The 13,559-nt window shown below is 41.6% G+C and overlaps 1 protein-coding gene across 1 annotated transcript in view; it reads left to right on the plus strand.

Moving 5' to 3' along the window:
• Positions 1 to 4,423: 4,423 nt before the first annotated feature.
• The window catches only part of TXK (TXK tyrosine kinase), a 44,942-nt gene continuing 35,806 nt past the window's right edge, over positions 4,424 to 13,559 (plus strand). Inside the window, exons 1-4 of the mRNA XM_055339393.1 lie at positions 4,424 to 4,494; positions 5,547 to 5,649; positions 6,495 to 6,700; positions 9,411 to 9,476. Of these exons, the coding sequence (XP_055195368.1) occupies positions 4,424 to 4,494; positions 5,547 to 5,649; positions 6,495 to 6,700; positions 9,411 to 9,476 (446 nt within the window). The remainder of the gene's footprint in view (positions 4,495 to 5,546; positions 5,650 to 6,494; positions 6,701 to 9,410; positions 9,477 to 13,559) is intronic.

A 13,559-nucleotide genomic window follows, 5' to 3' on the forward strand; every position in this document is an offset into this window, starting at 1 on the left:
TTTTTGCCACATTCTATACTTGATCTTAGACAAGAGGCCGAGAGGCGATTTTTGCCACATTCTAAACCATACTCTGACCCACTTCACTCATTTGTGTAACCTACATTTGACTTTGCATCTCTTGGCCTGGCTAGATACAGATCTATATACGGGGCTCTAAAACAATACTGGGATCAACTGACCAGAATGTAAATTAGACACAGTCCCGCCAAAATAGAGCCACTTAGGGCTAATGTACCCTCTTTTTCTGGAGCGTTTTGGTCATCTGGCCATTTGGCAGACACTACCAGAAAATTGACAAAAGCAGTTGAAATCCCCAAACCTAATAATACACAACATAATGCAGATTTGGGGGGCTCAGTAATTTTTTTTTTATTTTCATGTCTAGAAACCTTGGAATGATCCTTAGAAAATGGGTGATTTCTGGGTGCAGGCAAAAGAAGTGAGAAAGTTATGAAGTCAGGGATGAGTGATAAGCCAGCAGTGGGAGGAGAGATGAGTCTTTATCTGGGCTTGCACTGAAACTATGTCTCCACGGTGAAATGAGACATTTACCACTGGACCACCACTGTTTCTGTAGCCCAAATTAGAGAAAGGCAAGTAACTAACGCATGGATCTGGATTCGGAAGGTCAAATTCTGTGAAAGGAAATGGAGCTAACATACACTTATAACAGTGTTAAGTATCTTTATTCTTTTCTATCCTATTACCCTGGAAAGATGATCCACAGGGATTAAATATGTGGCTAGCTTCCAAGATGGCTCAATGAGCCCAGTCTCTTGGTATTCCTTCTTCTCCACCTGGAGAACTTAATTTGGAAAGGTTGGATCAACATGCTTCCAAGCCCTGGCTTCTGGTTGGATTACACTAATGGGGAGTCCTGGAAGGAAGTTATGGTGAGGCTGCCTTGAGTTGGCCATGTCCCTCACTGACAGATCATTGCTCCTATCAAAGAGGTCTTGGATCTACTTCACTCTCTCTCACTTTCCTGGTCTTCTTTGGACCAAGGGATGGTGACAATTCCACTACTGTTAGACCCAGTTTCCTATAATCCTTTGTGGTTCCCTTACCCCCATCGACACCTTTGTCGATGTGCATGAACACACCTTCCTTTGTGTATGAACCCTTTAAAAATTATTCTAATTTAAATATGTCATGTGTCATATTGGATCCCTGACTGATACAGTAATTGGCATCAGAAGTGGCCCCAGGAAAACGAGTCAAAATTGGATCTCAGATTTATTTGGTCATATATTTAGAGGAAACCTCATTGTTGGGGAAAATAACTCAATTGTCAATTACTGGAATTATCATTGGTCGCAGCCTGGAATGAAGGGCAAAAACGCTAGCTGTGTGGAGCTTCTGTAAAGTCTCAGGATGAAAATCATAGCACAATCCCCAGGAATTAGGAGTAATGCCTTGACACTGTGCTGACAGTTATTTTTAATTTGAAAAGTAGCTGCTGGCTTGCTACTGGTGAAGACTGAATGGTCAACCACGGATCATGAAACATTTATGGGATTCAAACCGCCTATCATAAACAGAATGTTATCTGATTCAATGAACCATTAAATTAGCCACGAACAGCAGTAATCCGTTACAATAGGGAAGCAGTATATTTGAAAGTGGGCCCCAGGAGATCCAGAGGGCTCAAGATAGTTCTTGAGCAGGTGACTTATCTTCACATAGTACCTGTTCTTTCTGCTTCTTCAACTCACATGCGAGGCTGCAAGAGGAGTTCCTCAACAAGCCTGATGTGTAGACAGATCTGCATCCTGAGCACATGTGAATGGGAAATAAACAGCCATTGTGCTACGCCACATTCATAGGTCTCCTGGAAGACGGTGCTGAAATAAAATCTTCCCAGCACTTCAAAACATGCCTTAGTTTGTTTATACTTCGTTAGGAAAAGATAGTCTGAGATACTGATCTATGACAACTATTGGGCAATGGCAAAAAAAAAAAACAAAAGCTGGTTTGCTAGTTGCGAACATGGAAAGTACAAGGTTAGGGGATTTGTGACAAGATCCGGGGAGAGGTATGGCTGAAACCCTTGGAATGGGGACAGAATGGGAAGATAAAAATCAGAAGTCTACACGAGGATCCATTCTGTTAGCCTTTTCTCAGTTTTATTTGTTCTTCGGTGGTTCTCTGAATACTCTTAACCATGATGTTGCATAATTTAGAAGCAGTTGGCTTAACAGGATAGAGGACAGAGAGTCTGCTAAAGGCCCGGTTATTACTATAACAGCTAGGAGGTAACATCTTGCACTGTTGGAGTGGTATCCTATAGGATGCAATAAATGTCTCTTTAAAATTTTTTATTAATTTATTCATTCATTTATTCATTTTTTTTAATGAGAGACACACAGAGAGAGGTGGAGAGAGAGAGGCAGAGACATAGGCAGAGGGAGAAGCAGTCTCCCACTGAACAGAGACTCAGATGTGGGACTCAATCCCAGGACCCCGGGATCGCCCACTGAGCCACCCAGGTGCCCCCACATACATAAATGTCTTAAACCAGCAGCAAATGTGTAGCTAGCACTTGTGAGTTGGGGAACTAAGGAGTGGCCCCCTCACCATTTCATCTAATAACCCACTGGAATACTCTTGATCTTTTTATCTGTGACCTTGGGTTCAGTGGGTTTGGAGAAGGATCCCTTTCTTAGGGAATACTGGAAGTTGAGATTGCCCTCTGGCAATTTTGAGATTCCTGTATCATTGAATTGATAGGACCAGAAAGGGGTCAGTGCAGCTGGGATGAGTATCCTGATTACCAGGAAGGAACTGGGTTGGTTCTTCACAGAGAGGACAAAGAGGACTTTGGAGCTCCAAGAATTTACCAGCTGTATTTCCAAATATTCAAAATAGTTCCAGCCAGTGGAAAATTATAAAAGCCTCATGAAAACAAGACCAAAAACAAGGATCCCACAGGAACACACATTATTCTATCAGATAGAGCACCTTCTTCTTTACCTTTGTTGGCAAAGGCAAAGGGGAACATAGGCTGGATAGTGACAGAGGCATCTGTGATCACCAGCTTAGGACTCGGGACAGCTGTAGATGTGGGGATTGTAGCAGCTATGTTTTATGTACTCTTCTTTTCTCTTTATTTCCTTCCCTACCTTACTTTTTTTTTTTAAGATTATTTATTTATTTATTCATGAGAGACACAGAGAGAGAGGCAGAGACACAGGCAGAGGGAGAAGCAGGCTCCTGGGACTTGACCCCAGGACCCCAGGTCACGACCTGAGCCGAAGCAGATGTTCAACCACTAAGCCCCTCAGGGGCCCCTTAACCTTACTTAAAGTATCCTAATGGTTAATGCACTAAGCTTCAGATGGCAGTATGACCACACTGACATCACCTGGTGCTGACATGACGGCTGATGAAACTCCATTGCATCCCCTGTTCTGGGGGCACAGGGTGGATGCTGGGGAGTAGACTGTACTGCGCATCTTCTGTTTGCAGCTCTCTTCTATATTCCTGGGACGTTCGAAATGATGTTGAATTTAGTCTTCTCATCAACCCTAGAGGAATAACAGGTCTTCTCGATTACCTTCCTCCCTATACCTGGCATCGTTCTAGGTGCTTTCCAAGAATTGATTCAGTTAATCCACCCAGTAGCCTTATGGGCTAAGTATCCAATTATTCCCATTTTACAGACGAGGAAACTTAAACACAGAACAGTTCAGTAACTTCCTCAAACCCACAAAGTTAGAGATTAACCTCTGCTTCCTCAGGCTTCTCTTAGAAGAGAAGAGGTTAGGTCTGATTGTCCTATTTTTGCAGGTAGGAAGACAAAGACTTAGAGAAGTAAAGGGGCTCGTCCCAGATATAGTAACCGGCACTGTGAGGATCCAAAGCTAGGTCTGTCTAACCTCAGAACTTGTGTCTAACCTACTCTGCGTCCTTACTGCGTCATTGTCAGCCGTCTTTATGAGAAAGAGCTGGCTGGGAAATCCAGGTCCTAAGGAACACAACATATTAACTCACAAAATATTTAAAAATATTTTTTAAAAGAAATGTGATGGACCTAACTCAAAATCCCTAACAGATTTCCCGGGAGAACATTGCTTTCGGAATCCTATATTTTGGCACATTTATGAGCTGACATTAGCTCTGATCACGGTAGAGTCGAATACAGTGGTCACTTGTCATTCACAGACAGAGGAAATGCATAACCAGACCCGGCTAGAGGAGTCTGCGAAGGGAAACCACACCAGCCAGGGTGCCAGTAACTTCTTTTTGCTTTTGTGACAGTTTCTCATCTGCCACTGGAGTAAAGGAGGGCAGAGTCAAGACCTAGTCTCTGCTTCATAATTCCCAACACTCCTTGGGAATTTCCCTTGGGAATTTCCTCCTTTGGGGTAGCACCACCAGCCTCATCTACCCAATGTCATGGACTTACAGGCCTCTCACAATGATCTGCTTTTCAGATAACACCATCCAGTCCATTTTCTGTTGCTGTTGCTGTTGTTCCTTGCAGAAGCGGTAAGTCTACTTCCCAGGGCAACTTCCTGGGAATCAACTCCTCCAGTTTCTTCATTGCCTATTGAGTCTCCGTGTCTCTTTGGATCTCCTGTTCCCTTTGCACAGAAAACCCCTCTCCTGTGTCCTCCCTGCCGAGTGCCCACTGATCTAAAGGCATAAGTCAAATTTCGTAAGTCTTCCCCGACCCATCCTGGATCCCTTTGGCATGAGTTGCTCCTTCCATTGCCTTCCCCCAGCATGTGGCTTGGGTCTGTATTTAATATATTATTTTGTGTGTGCTCTTTGCCTATCTGTGTTCTGCTCAATAATTTTTACACTTTAAGGATGAGAATCCTGTTTTATTCATTTGACTGTCTCCCCCAGGTGATCAGGGTCTCTTGCACTTCGACACCTAGCAAACGATTGTATAGAATAAATGCAATGTACTGTGATAATAGGGACAGCTAGCATTTAATGGGAGTGTCCTCTGTGTAAGACTGTGCTCAAAGATTTGCATTTTTGAGCTCAAGTAAGTCTCAAAGTCTCAAAAACACCTATGGTTTTTATAATCTCCATTTTACAGACGAGGGAATAGAGGCCTAGAGAGGTTCTAATTGCTTCCTCTAGGCCACACTTTGAAATGGTAGAACAGAGATTCAAACTTATGTTCTTAATCGTGACCCCATGTCTCCTTCTAATAATGGATACCATCAAATATCTCATTTGAGGTCATGCATGTAAAATGATCAACACTGTGCATGCTGCCGAGTGAGTTTTCCATGATCATGATCATCATTTTATGACTTCAATATGCACCAGGTTTGGTGTGGGCATGGGACATATGTTTTCCTAATTTTATCCCATAACAACTCCACATGCTCTTAGCACCTCTAGCTCCTCAATAAGGAAAACGCAGTTCCAGGAGGTAAGTTGCCCATGGAAGGTCTCCTGAGTAAGAAAAATGTTAGAAAGACACCAGGAGCTTTCATGACAAGATTCATGACAATGTGGTGAATGTGTGGATACCCTGAATTCAGATAATCGCTGGTAACATGGTTGTTTTTCAATCTCAGACAAGTAAGAACACAAATAAGCCTGAGCAAAGATGAAGAATTTTCAGAAAAATACACTCCGCGTCGCAGGCTGTGGTTCAAGGAATTGCCAAGTAAGAAGCGAGTGAGTATCGTCTTGATGGGGGAGAAGGAACGGAGGAGACTTGTGTGTTTAGGGTCTGCCCTCCTCGGGGTACTGTTTGCTGCCAAACCCAGAATCTAGTGTCCTGCTCAGCTGGTAACAAGTGCTTAATAAACACGTCATGAATAAATGCCTTAGAGGAAAGCCCAAGAGAAAAAGACCAGTTTCAATAGCCGACTGGGCGATGTTTTGGCAGAACTTGAAACTAGACAGTGAATGGGGGGAAAATGTACTCTGGCTACTGCCACTTTGAACCCAGGATTCATTTTCAGTTCAGTGTTGGAGGCAACATTGCTCTTAAGAAGCGCAATAAACCCAAACACAAGTTTGCAGCCTGTGAAAGGGAAGGGATCTTTTTCTTTTCTCAAGAGAGAAAAACCCATAAAACAAAGTGAAACTCTTGGGGTGAAATCAAATTTTAAGAATCGTGGCTTAAAAAACATCCAGGAGGCCCCTGGCTGGCTCCATCATGGAACCTGAGACTCTTGATCTCAGGGTCATGTGTTCAAGACCCATATTGAGCATAGAGCTTTTCAAATTTTTAAAAAATTTTTATAATTTTTTTTTTAAAGAATGCAATGCAATGTTGGCAAGACAATTTGCGATCTTGAAAACATACAAAATGATGAGTGTGTTGCTGGATTCAAAAGCTGTTTTGTAGTCATTTCCTATGTTGATCCTACTCTGGTTTTTGCTTTGGTGCAGCTGGGGGGCAGGGTGGGGTGAGGGGAGAATTGGGGCAGCAGGGAAATGTACTGTGTCCCTAGTCTGTTTTCGTGCAGATTACTAGAACATCAGTACCACAAACCACTCCTTGGTTTTTGCAGTCCAACAGAGGCCACACGCAGCCATCCAAACGCAAGCCTCTGCCTCCCCTCCCGCTCTCTGAGGTCACTGAAGAGAAGATCCAAGTAAAGGCGCTCTATGATTTTGTGCCCAGAGAGCCATGTGATTTAGCTTTGAAGAGAGCAGAGGAGTACCTGATACTGGAGAAGTATAACCCGCACTGGTGGAAGGCGAGAGACCGTTTGGGGTAAGCCTGGTGCCACAGTCCTCACCAAATTCCCCTTCTTTTATCCTCTGAGGACTCCTGAAGCATAAAATCTGTTTTTTGGCCTGACTTCTCTCAGTTTGTCATCCCTCCCCCTGCACAGAGGAGAAGCTGTCCCCACACCTCCCATGTGTGAGAGCATCCCAGCACCCTGATTTCAGCAGTCACAGAGCTGCACCCACCTGGCTTCACATCTCAGTGCCCTTACTTGCTGTGGTGTGTCCTTCCGCAAGCCACTTACCCTGAGTTTTCCTTCCTTCCTTCCTTTTTTTTTTAAATTGAGGTATAACCGACATGTAACATTATGTTGGTTTCAGGCGTGCAGCATCATCATTTGTTATTTATATAGATTAGGGAACGATCACCGCAATATGTGTAGTCAACTTCCATCACTACCCATAGTCACAAAAAGTTTTTTCTTGTGATGACAACTTTTACAATTTACTCTCTTAGAAATGTTTGATTATGCAATATAGTATCATTGACTCTAGTCACCCTGGGGTCCATGACATCCCCATGACTTCTTTTATATCTGAAACTTTGTACCTTTGACCCCCTTCACCTATTTCACCCACCCTCCCCTCCCTGCCTCTGGCAACCACCAGTCTGCGCTCTATATCTCTGAGCTTGGGATTTTTTTTTAATTAAAAATTTTTAAGATTCGATATATGAGATCATACGGTATTTGCCTTTATCTTGTCTGATTTTATTCCCCTTAGCATAATGCCCTTGAGGTCCACCATGTTGTTGCAAAGAGCAAGATTTTCTCCTGTTTTAGGACTAATATTCTGATTATATATATATATATATATATATATATATATATATATATCTTTTATCCATTCATCCATCAATGGACACTTAAGTTGTTTCCATATCTTGGCTACTATAAACAATGCTGCAATGAGCATGGGGAGTGCACACATCTTTTTGAGTTAGTGTTTTCATTTTCTTTAGATAAATAGCAGAAGTGGAATTGCAGGATCATATGGTAGTTCTATTCTTTTTAAAGATTTTATTTATTTATTCATGAGAGACCCACAGAGAGAGGCAGAGACACAGGCAGAGGGAGAAGCAGGCTCCATGCAGGGAGCCCGATAAGGGACTCGATCCCAGGACTCCAGGATCATGCCCAAAGGCAGACACTAAACCGCTGAGCCACCCAGGGATCCCCGGTAGTTCTATTTTTTAATGAGTTTTTGCTTCTTTATTTGTAAATTGGAGATAAAAAATTTCTACCATATAGTAGGGTTTTTTTTTTTCTGATTGATACTTTTAGTATTCAGGTTTTTTTTTTGTTTGTTTGTTTGTTTGTTTTTGGTTAAGTTCTAAGATGGGAACAGAAAGAGTATCTCGTATTTCTGCAGTGACTAGTTTTGGAGGTAAACATTGCAGTCCTTGCCAAAGGTAAAAGAAGACCTTGGGATGCAAACAGACTTCATCATGTCAGGGGCAATAGATTGTCATTGTTGACAACAGATTGTAGCACCTGACTGGAGTCCGAGGTAGACAATCCTGAGGGGGATCTGGGCTGCCTGGGAGAGAACACTGGCATTTGATTTCTATTCTTTGTGATGATTTGGAGATTAGAAGTATCTAAGTATTAGAAGGATCTAGATTAAATATCTCTTTCTTTAATTATATTTTCCTGCTGATTTGTCTCTTTTACCAGTTTTTAGTTTGGACTTAACATGATGGAGACTGTTGAGTGGGCAAAGAGGTATGAGTAGTTCAGGACCATGTAATTTGTCCTCCTGCAGGTGGATGTTGGTATTGCTCAGACTTAAAAAAAAAACTGATTTATTTTCATTTCAAAATAAGTGAGTATTGTTTTTTATAATATGCAACCATGATAAATAATGCCTCCAAACCCAAGCACCGTTACTCACTTACTGAGTGAGTACTCTTCTGGAAAATCTTCAGTGCGCTTTCATGCACATATTGATATATACGTTATTGTTTGCAGATTTAGCTTACCTGATTCTTACCATGATTTATGCACTGTCCCGAAACTTGCTCGGATTTCACAAGTAATGTCACAGAGATCTTTTTGTTATTTTATAATTTCAAATTTCATTGGTGAAGGTATAGAAAAAGAGAAACCCCTGCCCTACTGACAGTGTGTAAATTGATATATTTTCCTTCAGTGGCAATTTGCTGCATCTCCTGAGGGAGGCACATATTTAGTGACCCAGCAATTTCCCTGCTTGGTATCTGTCTTAGAGAAATACTTCTCTCTGTGCCCAGGAAAGCATGTTCACGTCTCCTTGCTATAACAGGGACATGGCTAAATTCAAGTATCTATTCTATTTGCAGCAATTACAAAGAAAGAAGTTGATGTCTTTGTAATTGCTGCGCTTTTTCATCCAGTTACTATGACACCTCGGTGATCTCATAAGTGCCACCTTTCCTCTCTGAAAAATTTTGACGTCACAAAACATCCTAGATTACTTCCATTTTAAGTCGGAATCTTAGTATTTCTCATACAGAAATTCTGGTTAAATATGGAAATGAAAAACCCTTTGCTTCTTTTGTTTTATTTTATTTTATTTTATTATTTTCTTTTTAGCAATTAAATCAGTGAAACGAATTTGCTTCCCCTCTATGTCCTTGGGGTTTTAAAAGGATTGTTGTCACGGTGATGCCGCAAATGTGCCAAGCATTTTGATTTTTGCTTTGTCTTTTGTTGTAGGAATGAAGGCTTAATCCCCAGCAACTATGTCACTGAAAACAAACTAACCAATTTAGAAATATATGAGTAAGTCTCCTCCGAAATATGCTCTATGGTTAATCTATGAAAATCAGGCACATTTGAGAAGCTGGTGTGGGTCTACAAAAGGAAAAGAAAGTAACACATTTGGCTGCTTGAGTTCAAGAGATCTTTGATCCTTTGGATGGTTGATTCAGAAACTTCTTTTTCTTAAACTTCCTTTTGTTTTTGTTTTGTATGACTTTTTTTTTTTTTTTTGGTTTAACAGTGCCACATGGAAACCAAACACTCATTTGCTCTTGTTTGACTCTATGTCCTAAATGGAGAAATAATTATTTCAAAAATGACCTTAGTTTTTTAACGAGTAGCAAATAGAGGCACACAACTGTATTTTGGCTCATGTTTTGAAATGTTTTAGAAATAGCTGAAGATGAGAAGTAGGCTAATGATTGTAGTTAGTTGGGGGAGCTTTTGGCGTGTTCACTTCAGCATCCCCTGCTTAGGTTCTGCTTAGAAACCTATTTTTGGTTACAATGATAGGTTTGGAAGATGGAGATCTTAGCAGTTCCTCCTCTAGCCCCTTATTCTGCTGATCAGAAACTGAGGTTGTGAGAATAATTTGCATGTAGAGAGTGCCAGAGCTGGGAGTGGGCCCAGTCTCTTATAAATTCAGATTTGCTGTTTGAGCACTTGAGGGCCTCCTCCCCCAATTAAGGTCCTTGCTTTGCAATTAGCACGGGCTTCCAGCGTGAGGAGGTAGGTGATGCGGGTTGAAACATTAAAACAGGTGCTTCTCAGAGAACCAGGCCGCAAATAGCAATTGAATGAGAACCAACCCTTCCCTCCCAGCCCCAGGTGTCTGTCTGCCCTTGCCACTAATTTAAGCCCCACCTGGAGGCCAGACTCAGCCTATCCCTCCCCTAAAGCAAATCCAATTCTAAAAGTGTTGGTGAGGGGCACCTGCGTGGTTCAGGCCATTGAGCACCTGACTCTTGGTTTCGGCTCAGGTCATGATCTAACAGGTTGTGCAATGGAGCCCTGAGCGGGAGTCGGCTTGGGGTTCTCTCCCTCCCCTCTGCCCCCGACTCATATGCACACACATGCCCTCTCTCTCTCAAATAAATCTTTAAAAGCATTGGTGAATAATGTAGACTTTATTGAAGAGGGCAAAGGGATGACTACAAGACACATGACACCTCCACGTGACTTTGCCAGGCCTCTCTATTAGCCACTCTCTTCCTTGTCCCAAAGCTCTCTCCTCAGTACCCTTTTTTTCTCCTGCACTCAGCTTGTCATGCCCCCTCTCTTGACCTGAGTCATTTAGCTCAGCTGCCCCAAAATTCTAGTCTCCACTCAGTAGGACGAAGGCCCTTGTGGCCAAACACACCATCCTGAGAAAAGTTTCACGATTATCTACTGTGACTTCAGCAAACCCCTTGGAGGGCTCACCACTGCCCCCAACTGAAGCTGCACAACACAGTAGGTCTCTCTGAAGGCCAGTCAGGAGAAGTTTGGTTTGAAAATCTCCCATTAAGGGGCACCCGGGTGGCTCAGTGGTTGAGAGTCTGCCTTCGGCTCAGGACGTGATCCCGGGGTCCTGGGATCGAGTCCCGCATCGGGCTCCCTGTAGGGAGCCTGCTTCTCCCTCTGCCTGTGTCTCTGTCTCTCTGCTCACTAATCAACAATGTGACTTTCTTTCCTTTCATTATCAATTAATTTGCTTGCTGCTTCCTTAGTTTAGATGACGCTTGTAGTCTGCCCTTAAGAGCTTGTTCATACTGTATATACTGGGTAGTTTGAATGAAACTACTCTGAATTTAGAACAATCATCTCATTTTCTTGACTGTTTGTAAAAGTCATCTTTTAAAATTATCTAATGGTGAGAAAATTAATTTTTATTTCTGTTTCTTTTTAAAGGGGTTCATTAAAATATATAACAATTATCAATATAAATCACTAAAATATACCAACCCCTTCTATGTTCCAAGCACCATTCTAATGACTGTGTAGAAATTACTGCCCTCCACTGAAATACTAGAATGTGGCTTAGAAATTGGGGAAATCTGGGTTCAAATCCTGATATCACCATTGACTATTATTGGGCTCTGGGCAAAATTACCGAATATCTACAAACCTGTAAATGATATGAAAACTGGGAACTATGATACCCATCTCATAGGACGTAGTAAATATTTGATGCATTCTAGAATTGTGAAGCTAACAGGAAGGGCAGTTCCAGTTTTCCTGCCGTTACAGATGTACCACATTTCATAGTTACTTCAGCCCGAGTCACTTCATCTGTTCAGTCTTTATTTCTTGTCCACTTATGGTATACCAGGTATTAGCTGTTCTAGGTACTCGGGATACAACATGGAATGCATAGAAGCACTCCCTGTTTTCATGGAACTTTCTGCTTCATGGGGAAATAGACTTTAAATATTAACCTCAAATTCACAAATAAATGTAAAATTTTAAATTGTGGTGTTATAAAGGAACAGGATGGGACACTAGGAGAAATCAATGGGGAAGGCTCAGAGGTGAGGATGTTGGGATGGGGAAGACCTGAGGAAGTGACTTGAGGCCTAAAGGTAGTAGGAGGTAGTCAGGGGGTCGATGGGGAGGGAATGCTATGTCATAGCATAGGCTTCTGACCACTCAGGGGAACCTTTATATTTGGAAATATTTATGGCTACTTTGGTTTTATTGTATTTTTAAAAAATATTTAATTTATTTATTCATGAGAGACACACAGAGAGAGGCAGAGACACAGGCAGAGGGAGAAGCAGGCTCCATGCAGGGAGCCCGAGGAGACTCGATTCCAAGACCCCGGGATCACACCCTGAGCTGAAGGCAGATGCTCAACTACTGAGCCAGGCGTCCCGGCTACTTTGGTTTTAAATTAATGTCCAAATTATCAACATTACGACATGAAAATCTGGTTTTCAGTAAGCCTTCAAATCTTGATAGTCTGTTTATAAACCTAAAAAAATAAGAACAGTTACTTTAATTCAAACTTGACAGTGTCCTTAAACAATCAATCCTATTTATAAGCTCAGTTAATTAAATTTCCTGAAACATTTCACTTGCATTAATAAACTCAATGAATTCAATTTTCTGTTTAAATATTTTACATGCCTGGCAGGGCAAATTTACAATTTCAATAGCCCTTTGTAAGTCCACATGTGATCCCAGAAATCTAATAAATTAAACTTAGATGTGGTAAGCCAAATTCTCTTAACTATACAAATATTTTAAAAGTCAAATTCCCTTAAACTTCCAATTATAAGTTTAAAATTAATTATGCATTTAAAATCAGAGGCAAAAACCTAATATGTCAGATTCTCTTAAAATAATATTTTATTTTTTTAAAGATTTTTTTTTAGAGAAAGAGTGAGAGAGAGTGCACAAGCAGGGGGAGTTGCAGAGGGGGAGGGAGAAGCAGACACCCCTCTAAGCAGGGAGTCTGACGCCTCCATCCCAGCACCCCGGGATCAGGACCCGAGCTGAAGGCAGATGCTCAACAGATAGAGCCACACAGGCGTTCCAAAAAATACTTTAAATATCAAACATATTGCTTATGCTGAATTTTACAGAAGTCTGAGGCTGATTTGTTGTATTATGTCTATACTGACTCCATCTTCTCAGGATTAGAAAATGACTAAAGAGATACAGATTTACCGTTTTAGATCTAATAGGGTTTCTCGGTTGAAGACTCAAGGCCATGGTACTGTTACTTGTTGATCCTAAGACAGACTGGGAACCTGAGGCACACGTGTATACAAGACATTTGTACTCTCCGTACATACTGGATGGTTTTATACGCCAGTAGCAGCCCCGCTCCAGGCCCTCTGTCCACATCATTCAGTGTGAGCTTTACTATCAGTGTCGTCTAGGTCTAAGAGTTGCAGGCTTACCTACTGAAAAACCCCACAAAATTCTTCTTTCACTATCTGATTTAACCGGGTGAAATTCTGAAACACCATGCTCCCATCTCTCCTATATCATATCCCTCTATTCTTTTTTCTGCCTGTTGAAATTCTGCATTATTTTAAAGGATATTAAATTCATCATATGCTTGTCTCTGGTTCTCCTCTTACTACTTTGAAGTCGTTCTAATGGCATCCACATATG

Source organism: Nyctereutes procyonoides, unplaced genomic scaffold (genome assembly GCF_905146905.1).
Source record: "Nyctereutes procyonoides isolate TBG_1078 unplaced genomic scaffold, NYPRO_anot_genome, whole genome shotgun sequence".
Taxonomy (NCBI): Eukaryota; Metazoa; Chordata; class Mammalia; order Carnivora; family Canidae; genus Nyctereutes; species Nyctereutes procyonoides.